The sequence below is a fragment of the Struthio camelus genome, chromosome W (genome assembly GCF_040807025.1).
Source record: "Struthio camelus isolate bStrCam1 chromosome W, bStrCam1.hap1, whole genome shotgun sequence".
In the NCBI taxonomy this organism is placed as follows: Eukaryota; Metazoa; Chordata; class Aves; order Struthioniformes; family Struthionidae; genus Struthio; species Struthio camelus.
Genome location: NC_090981.1, coordinates 2,349,011 through 2,365,588, shown reverse-complemented (window position 1 = coordinate 2,365,588; position 16,578 = coordinate 2,349,011). Strand labels below are relative to the sequence as shown.

The following is a 16,578-nucleotide window of genomic DNA, read 5'->3' as shown; positions in this document are numbered from 1 at the left end:
ATTCATCTCACCAAACTATATCCATCTAAAAATTACATGCCTAGGCTGTGCTACTGAGCAAAACTCCCTCTGCAGTCACTGGAGAGGTGGGTATAGCCATAGGGAGATGCTTCTCAGCAGGCTTTGACATCTATTTTAGAATTGGATAAATGGCCCTCTCAAGGGCCCTGCCCCTAGTGTCTATGGAAGAAGCCTAGTTGACTAGATAAGACAGACCCTGTCTGTTTAGGTGACTGCTCCTCACTGAGATGTGTCCCTCATCACTCACTGTGCATTTTCCACAGCCCTGTGTTCCTCCACAAATTTTCAGGAGACTCATCAAGTCCAACGGTGATGTGTGCTAGTTTTCCTGACTGCCTTGCCATCCTAACTTGAACACTTTGAGTGAATGGAGTATTTCAGAGAGGGCAACCTTCAGAACCTGCCTCAGCCTAGCTGTAAGGGCCCTGAGTACATCCTCTCCCCTCCTGGGGATTTGGCTGCCTGGACTCAGGTCCAATTTAGAGAGAATGCAGCTGAGTGCGGCCCCTCCTTCCCTCTGGTGTCCTTGGGGAAAGCGCTCCCAGACAGCTCTTCTGGGAGGCTTCAACAAGGGCCAACCCCTCCTTCCCCTGGGAGTCGCTTTGAAGCTGAGGCTCTCATCCTGGGTCTTGCTTGAACTACAGTTTCAGCTGTGTTGCAGCCATGCCCATGACTGGAAATGTACCTCATTGATCTAGACCTTGACCCATGGACTGACTTCCTGGCCTCACCTCAGACCTGCCTCGTTACTATGGACTTGTCTGATAATATAGACACTTGGCTGAACCTGGCTATCATCACTGGGTTTGCTCTGCTCACCTCACTTGGGTACTGTAGGACTGGGCCCTTGTTGGTAAGCCACTGCTTCTGTCTGTCCTGTGGTCAAGCTTGGCTCCCAGCTCCCCTTGCCTTAGGGAGCAGCCTACCCTTGCTGCTTCCTGACACTAATGATGCTTGTATACAGGCAGGTCGACCCTGCTGGGAAAAGTGGAGAAAGTTGAATGGTGGAACAGTGAGCATGGGAAGCAGGATGGTCAGAGAAATAGAGGAAGGCATGGCTGAATCACAGAATGGCCAAGGTTGGAAGAGACCTCTGGAGATCATCTAGTCCAACCTCCCTGCTCAAGAAGGGTCACCTAGAGCAGGCTGCCCAGGATTGTGTCCAGGCGGGTTTTGAATATCTCCAAGGATGGAGACTCCACAACCTCTCTGGACAACCTGTGCCAGTGCTCAGTCACCCTCACAGTGAAGAAGTTTTTTCTCAGGTTTAGATGGAACTTCCTGTGTTTCAGTTTGTGCCTGTTGCCTCTTGTCCTGTCCCTGGGCACCACGGAGAAGAGTCTGGCCCCATCCTCTTGACACCCTCCCTTCCGATACTTGTGCACATTGATCAGATCCCCCCGAGTCTTCTCTTCTCCAGGCTGAACAGTTCCAGCTCTCTCCGTCTTTCTTCGTTCATAGGAGAGATGCTCCAGTATCTTAATCATTGTAGCCCTCTGCTGGATTCTCTCCAGTAGGGCCATGTCTCTCTTGTACTGGGGAGCCCAGAATTGGACACAGGACTCCAGGGGAGGCCTCACCAGGGCTGAGTAGAGGGGGAGGATCACCTCCCTCAACCTCCAGGCAACACTCTGCCTAATGCACCCCAGGAGACCATTGGCCTTCTTGGCCACCAGGGCACACTGCTGGCTCATGGTTAACTTGTGGTCCACCAGCACTCCCAGGTCCTTCTCTGCAGAGCTGCTCTCCAGCAGGTCAACCCCCAGCCTGTACTGGTGCATGGGATTATTCTTCCCTAGGTGCAGGACCCTGCACTTGCCTTTGTTGAACTTCAGGAGGTTCCTCTCCGCCCACCTCTCCAGCCTGTCCAGGTCCCTCTGAATGGCAGCACAGCCCTCTGCTGTGTGAGCCACTCCTCCCAGTTTTGTATCATCAGCAAACTTGCTGAGGGTGCACTCTGTCCCTTCCTCCAGGTCATCGATGAATACGTTGAACAACGTATACGTAGACTCTGCACCACTGACCACAACCCTCTGAGCTCTGCCATCCAACTAGTTCTCAATCCACCTCACTGTCCACTCATCCAACCCACACTTCCTGAGCTTGCCTATGAGGATGTGATGGGCGACAGTGTCAAAAGCCTTGCTGAAGTCCAGGGAGACAACATCCACTGCTCTGCCCTCATCTACCCAGCCAGTCATTCCATCATAGAAGGCTATCAGAGTGGTCAAGCATGATTTCCCTTTGGTGAATCCATGCTGACTACTCCGGATCACCTTCTTGTCCTCCACATGCTTAGTGATGACCTCCAGCATGAGCTGCTCCATCACCTTCCCAGGGATGGAGGTGAGGCTGACTGGCCTGTAGTTTCCTGGCTCCTCCTCCTTGCCCTTTCTGAAGGCTGGAGTGACACTGGCTTTCTTCCAGTCCTCAGGCACCTCTCCTGTTCTCCAGGACCTTTCAAAGATGATGGAGAGTGGCCCAGCGATAACATCCACCAGCTCCCTCAGCACTCGTGGGTGCATCCCATCGGGGCCCATGGATTTGTGGGTGTCAACTTTGCACAAATGATCTCTCACCCGATCCTCCTCAACCAAGGGAGAGTCTTCCTTTCTCCAGGCTTCCTCTCTTGTCCCCAGGGTCTGGAATTCTTGAGGGCTGGCCTTAGCAGTGAAGACTGAAGCAAAGAAGGCATTCAATAACTCTGCCTTCTCTGCATCCTTCGTTACCAGGGCACCCGCCCCATTCAGCAGTGGGCCCACATTTTCCCTAGTCTTCCTTTTGCTACTGATGTATTTGAATAACCCCTTCTTGTTGTCCTTGACATCCCTTGCCAGGTTTAATTCCAAATGGGCCTTAGCCTTCCTCGTTGCATCCCTGCACACTCTGACAACGTCCCTATATTCCTCCCAAGTGGCCTGTCCCCTTTTCCACATTCTGTGTACTTCATTCTTCTGTTGGAGTTTTGCCAGGATCTCCTTGCTCATCCATGCAGGTCTCCTGCCCACTTTGCTGGACTTCTTCCTCAGAGGGATGCACTCATCTTGAGCCTGGGGGAAGTGACGCTTGAATATTAACCAGCTCTGCTGGACCCCTCTTCCTTCTAGGGCCCTATCCCATGGGATTCCTCCAAGTAGGTCCCTGAAGAGGCCAAAGTTAGCTCTCCTCAAGTCCAGGGTTGTGATCCTACTTATTGCCCTGCTCCCTCCTCTCAGGATCCTGAACTCCACCATCTCATGGTCACTGCAGCCAAGGCTGCCCCCAACCTGCACATCTCCAACTAGACCTTCTTTGCTTGTTAGCACAAGGTCTAGCAGGACACCTCTCCTCGTTGGTGTCTCCACCACCTGTGTCAAAAAGTTATCATCAATGTTCTCCAGGAACCTCCTTGACTGTTTGTGTCTAGCTGTGCTCTCTTCCCAACAGATGTCAGGGTGGTTCAAGTCCCCCATGAGAACCACGGCCTGTGATCGTGAAGCTACTTCCAGCTGTCGGTAGAAGGCCTCATCGATGACTTCTTCCTGATCAGGGGGCCTGTAGGAAACCCCCACAACCGTGTCACCCATGTTAGCCTGCCCTTTAATCCTTACCCATAGGCTCTCAACTTGCTCTTCATCCACCCCTAGGCAGAGCTCCACACATTCCAGTTGCTCCCTTTTCTAAAAAGCACATAGCCATCCATGACAGCATCCCAGTCACGTGAGCTATCCCACCATGTCTCTGTAACTGCAACGAGATCACGGCCCTGCGACCACACACAGATCTCTAACTCTTCCTGCTTATTCCCCATGCTGCATGCATTGGTGCACAGGCATTTCAGAGAGCCAGTCAAGCATGCAGGTTTCTCAGGCAAGGTGCAAGAAGATCCTCCATAGCCATGTCCCATGCTGTCTCCCCTGGCTGCATGCACCCGCTGGAGGCATCCTGACTTGAGTGGTGTTTTACTGACTACCCTGGCTCTATAACTCTCCCCTTCCCCCTTCTTTCCTAGTTTAAAGCCCTCCTTACCAGGCTGGCCAACCTGTTGGCAAAGACACACGTGCCCCACTTAGTGAGGTGGATCCCATCTCTCCCCATCAGCTGTTGATCTTCAAACAGGGTCCCATGGTCATAGAAACCAAAACCCTGCTGCCAACACCAGCAGCGCAGCCAGTTCTTAACTTGGAAAACTCGTCTACTCCTCCTCCCGTCCTTCCCCCTCGCAGGCAGGATGGAGGAGGAGATGACCTGGGCTCCCAGACCCTTGACCACCATTCCCAGAGCTCTGAAGTCCTGTTTGATGGTATCCAACTTGCCTTTCGTGTCATTAGTGCCCACATGGAAGATCAGCAGAGGGTAGTAGTCTGAGGCATGGACAAGCCTTGGCAGTCTTTCCATGACATCTCTTATTCAAGCCCCTGGCAGGCAGCAAACCTCTCTAGACAAGAGGTCAGGTCGGCAGAGAGGTGCCTCTGTCCCCTGCAGCAGGGAGTCACCCACAACAATCACTCACTGCTTCTTCTGGCTGTTCCTGCATGGCATGGGGTCTGCCAGGCCAGTAGCTTCCCTTGGAGCCATGCCCAGCTCCTCCTCAGCCTGGAGGGCTGAAACCTCAGAAGAATTGGATAAGCTTCAGATAAGCATCCGCACTTTAAAGGGCTTATTAAAAAAAAGTCAGACCTCCAAAGCTTGAGTCACTTGTCAGTATCCTCAGGGCATAGAGTAGACAGACATGCTGTATTGTCAGGAATGTAAGGCTCTCTTTCACAGCTTTCTCATTTTGCCTCACTTTAGTTCATATCCTCACTTCACTCCTTGAGCAGAGGACATAGACCATTAGCACTACTCAAATCCTTAGGAAGCCTATGTTGATACGCCTCACTGGGCTGACTTGTGGGAAAAGGTTAGCGTAACAAGCTGAGCGCATTTACAAACAAAACATGTAGCTTGTAGGATTCCTGTTGAGCCTGAGGTGGGCTATTGTACAGTGAAGTGCAAAGAGCCTTCATTGTGCTGTTAACTGTAAAAAAGAAAAAGTCCTCCATTTCTCTTCAGTTGCTATCCAGCCTGTTCACAGACACTTCTGCGTTGTGAGCAGCCTGCTCATTTGGTTAAGGTTTCTTCAACCACTCTCACTATGGAGCACCCAGGTCTTGTTGGGGATGGCATATGTCTTCAGAGGTACAAGGATCATGTATGTTACATGCAGCACAGTACAGTCACAGATGCACACATTGCCAGCCTTGGGTTTATGTCTTGTTGGTTAATGCTCCATTGATTCAAACTCAACCAAGCAATGTGTGCAACAGGAACCAGAGCCCAGTAAACTCAGGTTGGTGAGTGCCTGTTCATTCCAGCAGGGCTAATGGACCTCAGTGCTGAGTGATACCTAGAGGATGATTTAGGGGGAAAACTTCACATCAAGAAAATAGGTGGCATTCCTTCATTTCTGACAGATTCAGACGGAAAAGGATTTGCAAAAGGCAATTTTTCATGATCCTCAGAAGAACATTTCCTGTCAGTAGTGAGTTTCAAAGACATTCCCTAAGGAATGTGATTTCCCACAAAGAAGGTGGACAGAAAGTCCAGCCCTTTTGGGGGTAGAAGGAGTTTGCAAATACCAGTCTTAAAGTTTCAAAAACCAGAAACTATTGAAAAGAGATTTCTCTTTTTCTAGGAGTACAATGTGCATAGTTTATGGGCCAAACCTTGCTTATATACTTCATGGGAGAAATAGTCCTAGCAGTCATAAGTGAGCAACTTAGAGCTCTTCAACAGCGTTTTAAGGAGGTGCCAGGTATGTGTGCATGTGTGAGGAATTGCTAGCAGGTAGGCAAGAAATAGATCCCTGTTGTATGTATGCAAGGGTGGGTGTTTGTGGTTCCCCCTTTGTGGTTCCAACCAGCTCCTGCTCCACACAAGCAGCCAGGGGAACTACACACAGTCCATGTACCTGCAGATGTGTCTCCCCCCTCCCCCTCCTCCTCAGCTCATTTGATAGGTCCTGCGATCATGCACTGCAGAGTGACTTTGGCCCAAGGGCCACCTCTTGTAGAACCCTGGTGAATATAATTAAGGCAAGCCAGGACTGAGCCTAAGCATCTCAGTTGCATTAAAACACATTAAATGTGTTACTAAAGTTGGAGGAACTCACAGAAAATCTAATCAAGTTTCAGAAGAGGTGAATGTCTGTAATTTGATATGACAACATTCATGCACAATAAGCAGTACAAGGGGGTGTAGGGTGGGTATTAACTGAAGAGTTACCATCTCAGAATAGAGACATTTTAAAAACTAGAAAGTAATGTTTGAATTTGATTGTTCATTCATAAGAAACTTATTTCAGGCTCAATACCAATAACCCTTGTTCACACTCAGGAGAACATATGTGGGCAAAACATATGTGGGCAGACACAAACGGGAGCATTTTTGCAATGGATAAGCTCACCTGTGTGAATAAGGATGACTGGATCTGGCCCCTTAGTACTAACTACGGCAGCACAACCTGAGGCTATGGGCAAACCCTGAAATCATCAGGGTCAGGGAGCTTTTCCATTGTTTTCAGTGTATGTGTAGTGTGTGTGTGGGGGGGCAGACTTTCCAGTTTCCTGTTTGTGCAAGATGGGAAGTTTGATGATCATATATTATCAACATATGATTAAAGGTAGCTGTTCCTTGGGGGGGAGGTGAGCAGTTTCTGTAATCTCATGGAATTGGCAGTGATTGATATACTTGCTTAACCAATCATTTGTAAGCTGCTCTCTGTTCATTAGCCTTGGGAAGTAGAGAACATTAAACTAACTAAATGTCACTTGGGTCTAGTAATGCTCCCTCTTTGAATGAGAGAAAAAATATAGAATTAATGGGCCAAAATTCTCCCTGATATAAGTCTAGACCACAGTGGCTTGAATTTACAATAGTCCTCCTATGTTAACAGAATGACTTTCACTTAAATGTATGGACTTCCCAAACCACATGCTTTCCTCATCAGTTTGCTTTGTAAAACAACAGCTGTATATTTCAGCTGCTGCTCCAGTGTAACTCTGTTTGAAATGCTCATTTAAAAAATCATTACTTTGGAATTCCCTCCCTTTTATTTTCAAAATGTATATATAATTGGCTTTTTTACACATAATCTATTGAGATGTACATAAGATGTCAGCTATTATTTAGGAATTCCTTCCCAGATGTTGTTTAACTTGAAACTGGAGAATATGTTTCAGTGCTAGTTATGATTACAAATGAACATAAATTAATATTAAGCAGTAAAATGTCACATAACTGCCCATGTTTCAGTTGCCCATGTGTTCGATGACAGCATATAGCATAATCACATATGATTGTCAGATAGGATGCTGTATACAGAAATAACATCAGCCCCAAATACAGTTACAATGAATATTAACCCGGTTCAAAGTTGCTTAAAGCTTACTGAATTCTTTGAATCAATGCAGTAGTCTCAAATAAACATTTTTAGATGCATTTTGAGTTCATATTTTGTACCATGTTGCTGTTCATGCTAAGCCACTCTCATTGTAACGCAAGGAAGCAAACTATATTGGTATCACAGAATCACAGAATCACAGAATCACAGAATCATTTAGGTTGGAAGGGACCTCTGGAGATCATCTAGTCCAACCTCCCTGCTCAAGCAGGGTCCTCTAGAGCAGATTGCCCAGGATCACATCCAGACGGGTTTTGAATATCTCCAGGGAAGGAGACTCCACTACCTCTCTGGGCAACCTGTGCCAGTGCTCTGTCACCCATATTGGTACTGTTTAAAATTGAGCAGACTGATCCTTCTTCACCAAAAAAAAAAACAAACCCAAACCAGGCAACCTGTGTTGAGTCACACAGCCTGTTTCAGTGTACATTAAAAGGGAGCCATTCCAAGGAGGACTGCTCACATCTGTTCCCCTTCCTCAGCTATGGCTGTGTCAACTACAGGCAACTACAGTAGTAGTCATTGGCTGTAAAGAATATGCAGATACTGTACTTTTCAGATCACATGGAACATCAGCAGAACCATTTCCTCTTGTTTCTTTGTTTCATTTGAGAGCCAATTAACATCAACAGAATTTCACTGATTAAAAAAAAATAATAATATTAGTAAGTTCACCTAGTTTAAAGAGTAAAATTTTAATTAGCAGGTTCCTACTAGATACTTTCTTCTTCCCTTGCAGTGTGACTTGCATTGTTCTATCTAGGTGAGTTGGATGGTGTTGTCCTAGATGATATGTTTTAGTAAATGCTTGAGTTCTGTGCTCCTTGGGTCAGTGACGGTCATAGGCAGCAGTGGCTGCTGGAGGGGCTGCTCCACGGTTTGCAGCACTATAATAATAAGGAGAGCCTGGAAGAGAAGAAACAATTGTGAAGAAGACAAAGGTGGAAAGGTGCCAGCTTGCACAGTGTAGACACAGGTACCAGAGAGCTCTCCTGCTTGAATTCAGAGTCATGGCAATAAAGGCTGGGTAAGTAGAATAAAAATCTGGATACATTATGCATGAGAATGTTGCTGCTGTTACTTTACGTTTCTGCTGGCCACAGGGTAGCGGTTCCCTTCCTTCTCTCAAAGTATTTGTTTCATAAAATGTGAATTACATTTAAGTATGTTTATACTTGAAACTTTTCAAAATGGAAACCTGAATGAGGGTGAGTGTTAGTCCTTAATTATATCTGTCTGGACAGTATCGGCTATCAGATAAGAGAATAGCTTCCAAGTACAGTGGAGAGGAAACCAACCTTGATATAGTTTAAGAAAAAAGTAAAGTGGAGAAACTTCCAAGGTGCTCTCAACTTGGTCTCCAAATATACATCAGTTTTGTGCACACAATATGTGAAACATGCTAGATGGTGAGTTCCTTGGAAGGAGTCACACTTAAAAACTTGTGTCTGAGACTTCAAGGCAGGTTTGGAAGATTAATAAAAATCCAACAACATGAGGAACTGCTTTAGAATAGGCTGAGCAGTAGCACAGGCCTCCATGTGTAATGAGCACATCAAATCATTCAGCAGAGATAACATTCAGTTGGGGTTCCCTGCCTGTTAGCTCATCAGGGACTTAAGCAATGGCCTTACAGCACCTGGGAAGGAGAGTCGTCATGGCCAGGCTGGTAACTTGTTATAAAGGTGCTGAGGTCCTATAGCCTGTGGGGCAATGAGAGTGGAATAGGGTTGCAGGGGCTTTCTATGTGGGCAAGGCAGTGTGTGCAGGGATTTGGAGAGTGCTTTCTCTTGCCATGTAGCAGGCAGCAAGAACAAGAGCCTTGGATAAGAGTCAAAACATTCAGGAGATATCAGTCCTCAAATAATCTTGGAGAACACTCAGTAAAGCAGCAGAGGGAGGAGGGAGCCAAGGTGACTTTATTGTGGAGGTAGTAGCTGGTTCCCATCACAACTTCAAGCAACCTCTGCTCTGACAGGTCCACAGGCTGTCAAGCACCTGGGAATAGCCAGAGCATAGCAGTGCTCCAACTGTACCACCTCCACTCCCCCAGCACACCTTCTGTGCCTGAGCCAATATCCTCTGTGGCATTTCTATGCCTTCTGGCTGAGGAAAGCAACACAGGTAACTCCTATCCTAAAAGAAGCCCCAAGAAGACAAATGTTCTGCAAGTATTTTCTCCCATAACAGGAATGTAGGTTGAGGACCCTGACAAGAGCAGGTGTAACTGACAGCTGTCATGGACACCTCTCATTCATCACAGGAGGCCAGGCATGCATTTTTTCTTTCTTTTGCAGCAGGTCTGTTTCTGAACCACAGAGGCCTGAGGAGACATGTGAAGAGATGCATTTGGAGAAAATGGAAGGAGAAACAGAGGAGACACGTGGAAGGAGACATTGTTGGGGACTTGGCTGGAGGTGCACTCTTGGAAGGAGGCGCTCCATGCCAGAGGATGTACACCTCTGAGGGGACTGCAGCCTGTGGATAAGCCACACTGGAGCAGGTACACCCACAAAGGGAATGCAACCCATGGAGGAACTCACACTGGAGCAGAGGAAAATGAGTAAGAAGCAAGGAGTAGCAGAAAGAAACCGTTAGGCACCGACCTCAACTTCCCATGCTGCCCATTGCCTCACCAAAGGAATTGGAATAGGTTAAGTGTAACACCTGGTGAAAACAAGGGGAGTGGAGACTAGGAAGGGGGAAGGAGAGATGTTTGACTGAAGTTGACTCTGGGGAAGGGGGAGGAAAGGTGTTTCCCTAAGTGTTTGTCTAATTGTTTGTCTTCTTTTTTTCTCAATATCCGAATCAGTAATTAAAAGTTTATGTTAATTGGCAATACATTAAATTAAGTAAAATTCCCTTAGACAAGACTGTTTTGCCTGCAACACTTCTACGTTGTTAAGTCCCTGAAAAGTCTCCAGATTGGCTTCCAAATGCCTTTTCAGGTGATTACAAAAGAAATTAAGCCATCATTTTCTAATGATGCATGCTTTCCATTGCTGTTACCACAGGAGGATCTTCAAGTGGAATTTGGCTTACATTCATGAGTCATGGCAGTGTTGATTTTTCTCATGTGACTACAAGCTTTGTATATTCATGTAACATGTTATTGTATCACCATCACTGGCTTATCTTGTAGTTATGTGATAACTATGACTTCTGATAAATCACCAAGTTAAGAAAAGGATCCTTATTCAATATTTCACTAATGTGACATCAGACATTGGTCTCCCTGGAAATCCGTGGGGCGTTACTCAGTCTTTCACAGATAGTTAACAAAACATAGCCCTGGAGGAAGGAACAAGATGACACCAAAAGTCAGCCAGATAAGAGAGTGCCAAAATAAGCCCAGAGAGAACAAAAACAGCTGTTAAACCAAAGAGAACTACTTGAACTATGGGTAAACTATCCTAATTAGCATAGTAAAAAACCCACTCACGAGCAGGGAAGCCCCCTACCCACCAAAGCCCCTTCCCAACAGAGCATGCGTAGTAGAAAAAGAGGATACTGTGACTTTAAACGAAGATGAGACCTGGCAGAACCAATGGGAACGAGGATGACTTACTGTAGTTGTGAACTGTACTGATAACTGTTGCTTAAACTGTATGAGGTGACGGCTGTGTAGTAACCAGGTGTGCTAGCTTTGTGGAATTACCACCTAGCACCCATCTCTGCGCAGGTATGAATTAAACAAATATCTCGATTCTGTGTGTTTTTCGCCTCATTGCACACCGGGTAAAAGAACCCTTCTTTTGGGACAACATTGTGAGAAAGAAGAGTTACCTATTGCTTAAAAAATGTTAGCCTTGAGGTGATTTCATCAACCCCCACTTAAATCTTCCTTCTGTTTTCACTGAGCTCTCTAAAATACTTGCATTTCTCTGTTTAAAGGACGACACCCACTTAAAGCTTTCTTACTGGATGTGCAACACCTTCAGCTGCTCTAGCATTACAAAGCATCATGCATTTTTTTTCCTCAATGCATAAAAAGAAGAAACAAGATTAAACTCAAGGAAGAGAAAGCTAAAAGAAAATATTGAGTTTACATTACAAGGTGAGCATGTAACTGGTTTTGTCTGAGGATCTCCTTTTCTCTCAAATCAAGGTGCAATGGGAAGGTATCTCCATCTTGTATACCTTGTCCCCCTACTCTGCTGTCATTCCACTCTAATGCTCCCTCTTTACAAATGCTTCTGAAGTCCACTGAATTATTCCTATTATGCCCCACTAGCTCTCTTCCCCCCAAAAAAAAGGATGTGATTCAGCTCACCTAACTTTGAAACTTATATATCCAGTTTAATTGAATTATCTAGATGTCCTCTATAGTCAATGGAGAGTGGGAAAGACCTTCAGAGACCTCTGTCTTAGGGTCTCTGTCCTTCTAGATGTGCCCATGTTTTTCCATTGCCTATAGACAGGACCTACGTGCCCATTTTAAATCAGATACCTAGGCTTTACACAGCTAAAGCTGGGAGGGATGAATCCCACCCAGAGACAAAATTGAATCTGTCCTCTGTGAATACGTGTGTGGGATCTTCCCTACAGATGACTTTGCATGGAGAAAGGGACCCCAACCTGACCCCTGTTCCCCTAAACATTCCTGGTTGCAATGGTGTAGTGGAGCACAACCACCCCCCCTCCGATCTCAAACCCAAAGTGTGGCGGAGCACAACTACTTCCCCTCCTTCCTCAATCTCAAGCCCAAGGTGTGGTGGAGTGCAACTCCCTTATCTCAGGCTCCAACTGACCACAAATAGCTGACAGTGCCCAGGGCTGACCAGGAGGAACTAGGCAATACTGGTTGCAAATGGTGAGGCCAGAAATGGGCATGAGAACAGAAAAAAAAGGTATCTTTCCCCACACTTGGCATGAGATGAGCAAAAAGGTATACCTCCACACCAAAAATTGTATGACCATGAGTCAAACTCCGTGCCCATAAATAGCGCTGTAGCCTAGAGCCCATTGAGATCTCCTGCACGGCAGCTGGCTGCATGGTGGTGAATCTCCCCTTGAGTTGGAACGCCTCTCAAGGTTATTCCTCGAGGTCGAGAGACTCCTTACCTGTGACAAATCCTCAGTAAGTGACTAATAGCACGCTGAGACTTTGAAAACTTTGCTAAGTGAATCTCGGATTGATTGTGAACTGTTGACTAAGTCTGGGACGGGGTAGGAGTTTGGAAAGCAAGGGAGTCCACCCTGAACCCCATGACTCAACGGGAGGGTCTCCTTGACAATTTCGTCTGACCCTGTCCTCTATGCAGTAAATAGCCAAGTGAACCTTGCCATCGAATCTCATTAAACCACTGTCTTATTTACCTTTGATCTTCGTTAAACCACTATTTTATATCAATAAAACATATTGCTGCTTCTCTCTTACGAGTGAAATGCATCACTCCTCACTCATCTGTGACAAATTGGCATAGTCGGCAGGATGGCAAGTAGTATCACTGATTATTTATGGAGGCATGGAGTGAACTCGAGTCCCAACTTCTCAGAAGAATGGGCACGTGACAATTGGCGTAATTGGGAAGTTGTTGAAGAATGCCTAAAAGTAACTAGGAGCCGCACAAAGGATGGAAAAGGGAAAGGAATTAAGATGCTAGGTACTTGTTTAGAAGCTGTCTATCAAGAAAGGGAGAATAAAAATAGAAAGAAAGAAATAGAAGAAATAGAAGGTAGAAAGGCAACTGAGTTATTACTAGCTTTGAAAATTGAACAGCTGCAGAAACAGTTACAGGAGAAGAAGGAAAAAAAAAGAAAAGTTAGGAGAAAAGGTTGAGATGATGCTTATGCAGGCTCCCCACCCCCCTGACATTGTACAGATTAGGAAACTAATAGTGTCCCCTGAAGATTGGGATGGAAATATCTGGGGTGATCCCGATAATAGTGAGCCAGAAGAAGACGATCCTTTGTTCCTCTCAAATTCCCCTGAATATGAAGCTAGACCCATTGTTAAAACAGAAAGAACTGAGACACCTCAGGGTGGTACTTCGCGACATACTATGTGGCTCACTCCCTGGGATCCGCTACAATTGATAAATTTGCAAGAGAGATATAGCAGAAAACCTGGTGAAATTGAAACTGAATACTTGTAGCAAGTATGCCTAAGTGGCGGCGACCGAATAATGCTGAGTGGGGATGAAGCAAATGGCTATTGGGGTCTGGGAGTTTTCTTAAATTTAGGGCCCAACCCTGCAAATATGCCCCATTCTATCATCGATCAGGTAACTTACTGGGCTGGAGGAATAGACACAATGGAGTGAGGTGAACCTTCTATAATTCCCATTAAATCTATAAATGAGCTCTCCACAGCCATCACAAAAGCTGCTTGCATACAAGCCATGCACCAAGGAGGACCCAGTGATAACCCACTATCTGCTATAGTAGATTCGGCAATGTTAAAACCACTGATTAGAGGAGCCGTGGCAATTCTTAAACCCTACTTAGTTGCAAAACGGGATGAGATAAGAAGAGATACAGAATACAATGAAAGACTAGGTGATAACGATCCCTGCAGGCAACTCCCTACATGGGCAGAATTAATGCACGGCATTGTTAACCACAGCCATGGTGGAGGAGATCATAGGGCGAGACCAGTGATACAGGCACCCCCACAGGGAACAGAAACTAGGTTAAAGGGAAATAAACCTAAAGACCCACGAACAGAATCTCGAGAACAGAGAAATGAATTGTGGAAGAAAGCCTTAGCCCTAGGCATTCCCCGAGCTGCAATTCACGACCAGCCTACTGGCGTTATCTCGAGTCTGATTGAAGCATCCCAGAAACGAGATAACGGTGAAAGGAGGGAGCGTACTTTGACTCCTCCGGTGCCAGCTCCCAGAGAGAGAGAGACAACCCCTTCCTCCCCCTTAGGGAGGAATTGCAGGGCATGAAGGAGGAAAAAAAACCAAAACGAGTAATGCCCGGAAGGCAATTGGGTCTGCCTGTCGGGCAAGGGGAGGCTTATCAGCGGATAAGTGATAATGGCCCATATACCTTGATCCCAGTTGGTCCTCACCGACAATGGGTGAAGTTTTAATAGATACGGCAGCACAAATTTCAATACTAACACAACAAGATGCCGAGAAGCTGAGTGTGTGACCCGGACGGCAGAGAGTTAAAATTACTGGTGTGAACGGAGTGAGCGTTGTGTGCCAAACTGCCAGGGGTTAATTCATGGCTCCCGGGCGAGAGGTGCATGTCGACTGCTCGCTTTGCAGTTAAAGAAAGATCACTATGAAAATATTTTAGGTTTCGATGTTTTAAACGGACGAACCTGGCGCCTGCTGGATGGCAGCGTGTGGTCCTTCGGCTCAAACGTCGACCCCAACCCCGGTAGGAATAGGGAGGCTCTAGTGCGTGTCCTTTGCACAGCCCCTGCGCTCCCTGATTCAAAAGTTACTAACGGACGGCAATAGCCGATCTCTGCTGCGGCACGGAATGGAACTTCTGAAGTCAGAGCTGATTTGGAGAAACGACAAATCATCTCCAGAACCCACTCCCCATATAACCCACCTATCTGGCCAGTTCGGAAACCAGACGGGAAGTGGCGTTCGAGAATTAGTTATCAGCACCTGAATGCGAATACAGCCCCATTAACAGCTGCTGTACCAACTATTGCAAACTTAACAGCTATATTACAAGCAGCTGCACACCCATGGATGGCGGCGCTAGACGTGAAAGATATGTATGTTCCTTATGGTCCCCTTGCAGGAGGAGGATAAAGAGAAGTTCGCTTTCACTTGGGAGGGAATACAATATACCTTTAACAGACCCCCACAAGGAGGGGGACAAACATTCACCCACGATTGCTCGTGCCGCACTTGCTGAACTTTTACAGACAGTCCCACTCCCTCCAGATGTGAAACTGCACCAATATATAGATGATATTCTGATCTGAGGACCTTCCCCTGAGAAGGTGGGGGAAGCGGCAGCAGCAGTGTGGCAAGCACTACAGAAAGCAGAAGTTGAGGTTCTACCTGAAAATTGTCAGGGACCAAGTAGGGAAGTAAAAATTTTAGGTGCTTGGTGGAGAGCAAGCAGTGCAGTGACTTCTCCAGACAGTTCAAGAAAAATCCAAGAGCTGCGAATGCCCCAATCAAGGAAGGAGTTACAACAGTTAATGGGAACTTTAGGATATTGGAGGAAGCATGTACCTGGATTTTCTATTAGTGCTCGCCCATTATATTCACTCTTACAGAAAGGCAAACCCTGGGAGTGGAAATTAGAACACAAAGAGGCGGTCAAAACTCGAACTGAAGAAATTAAAGACATATGAGTCATTGGGACCAGTACACCCCTGCGACCCTACTAGAGCCGAATGGGGTTTCGCTGAACACGCTACTTACCGTAACCTGTTCCAAACTGGCCCCGATCGACCAAAAAGACCTTTATTATTTAGCTCTACTGCATTTAAAGAAACAGAACAACGATATTCTGAATGGGGAAAAGGACTTTTATCTTTAGTCCGAGCAGTTAAACAAGTTGAGAAATTCACCAGGGACAACCTGTGCAAACTAGGGGACCATTTAATTTGCTAGAAGCAATCCTAAAGGGGACTGCTCCCCCAGAAGGAGTTGCACAAAAACCCACTATCAGACAACGGTATGCCTACCTAACAGGAGTGCAGAAAACATGCAATTAACTGAAGGACATGCTAAGGTTTCCAAATTACAGATGCCCGTAGATACAGACCCCTTAGCATTACAACAACCTTTTAAACCTTCACCAATTCTGAATGCACTGCCCCTCACTGAGGATACACCAACAGAAAATATTTGGTTCACTGGTGCCTCAGCAAAAAGGATAAATGGTAAATGGCAATACAAGGTCGCTACATTAGATATTACCACTGGCAAACAAGTAATAGAAGAAGGTGAAGGCAGTGCACAAGTAGGAGAATTAAGAGCAGTTGTTTTAGCAGTACAGAATGGAGCAAAAATCATATATGTTAGACTCTTATGCTGTGTGGGCTGGTGCCACATAATGGCTCTGTCAATGGGAAACCTTGAACTGGGAAATAAATAGATCTCCACTTTGGAGAAACCAAGATTGGCAACTATTACTAGATACAGCCAGGAAAACACCAGTCAAGATGGGATGGGTGAAAGCTCATACCAAGGATAATCAAC

General features: G+C 46.2%; 1 protein-coding gene across 3 annotated transcripts in view; it reads right to left on the bottom strand.

Moving 5' to 3' along the window:
- Positions 1-8,213: 8,213 nt before the first annotated feature.
- Positions 8,214-16,578, bottom strand: part of LOC104145347 (paired box protein Pax-5-like) — a 192,312-nt gene continuing 183,947 nt past the window's right edge. For all 3 annotated transcript variants that reach the window (XM_068925086.1, XM_068925087.1, XM_068925088.1), the window contains one exon: positions 8,214-8,350. Coding sequence is in view for 2 of the 3 variants with exons in the window: in XM_068925087.1 (XP_068781188.1) it covers positions 8,274-8,350 (77 nt within the window). In the remaining variant the exon portion in view is untranslated. The remainder of the gene's footprint in view (positions 8,351-16,578) is intronic.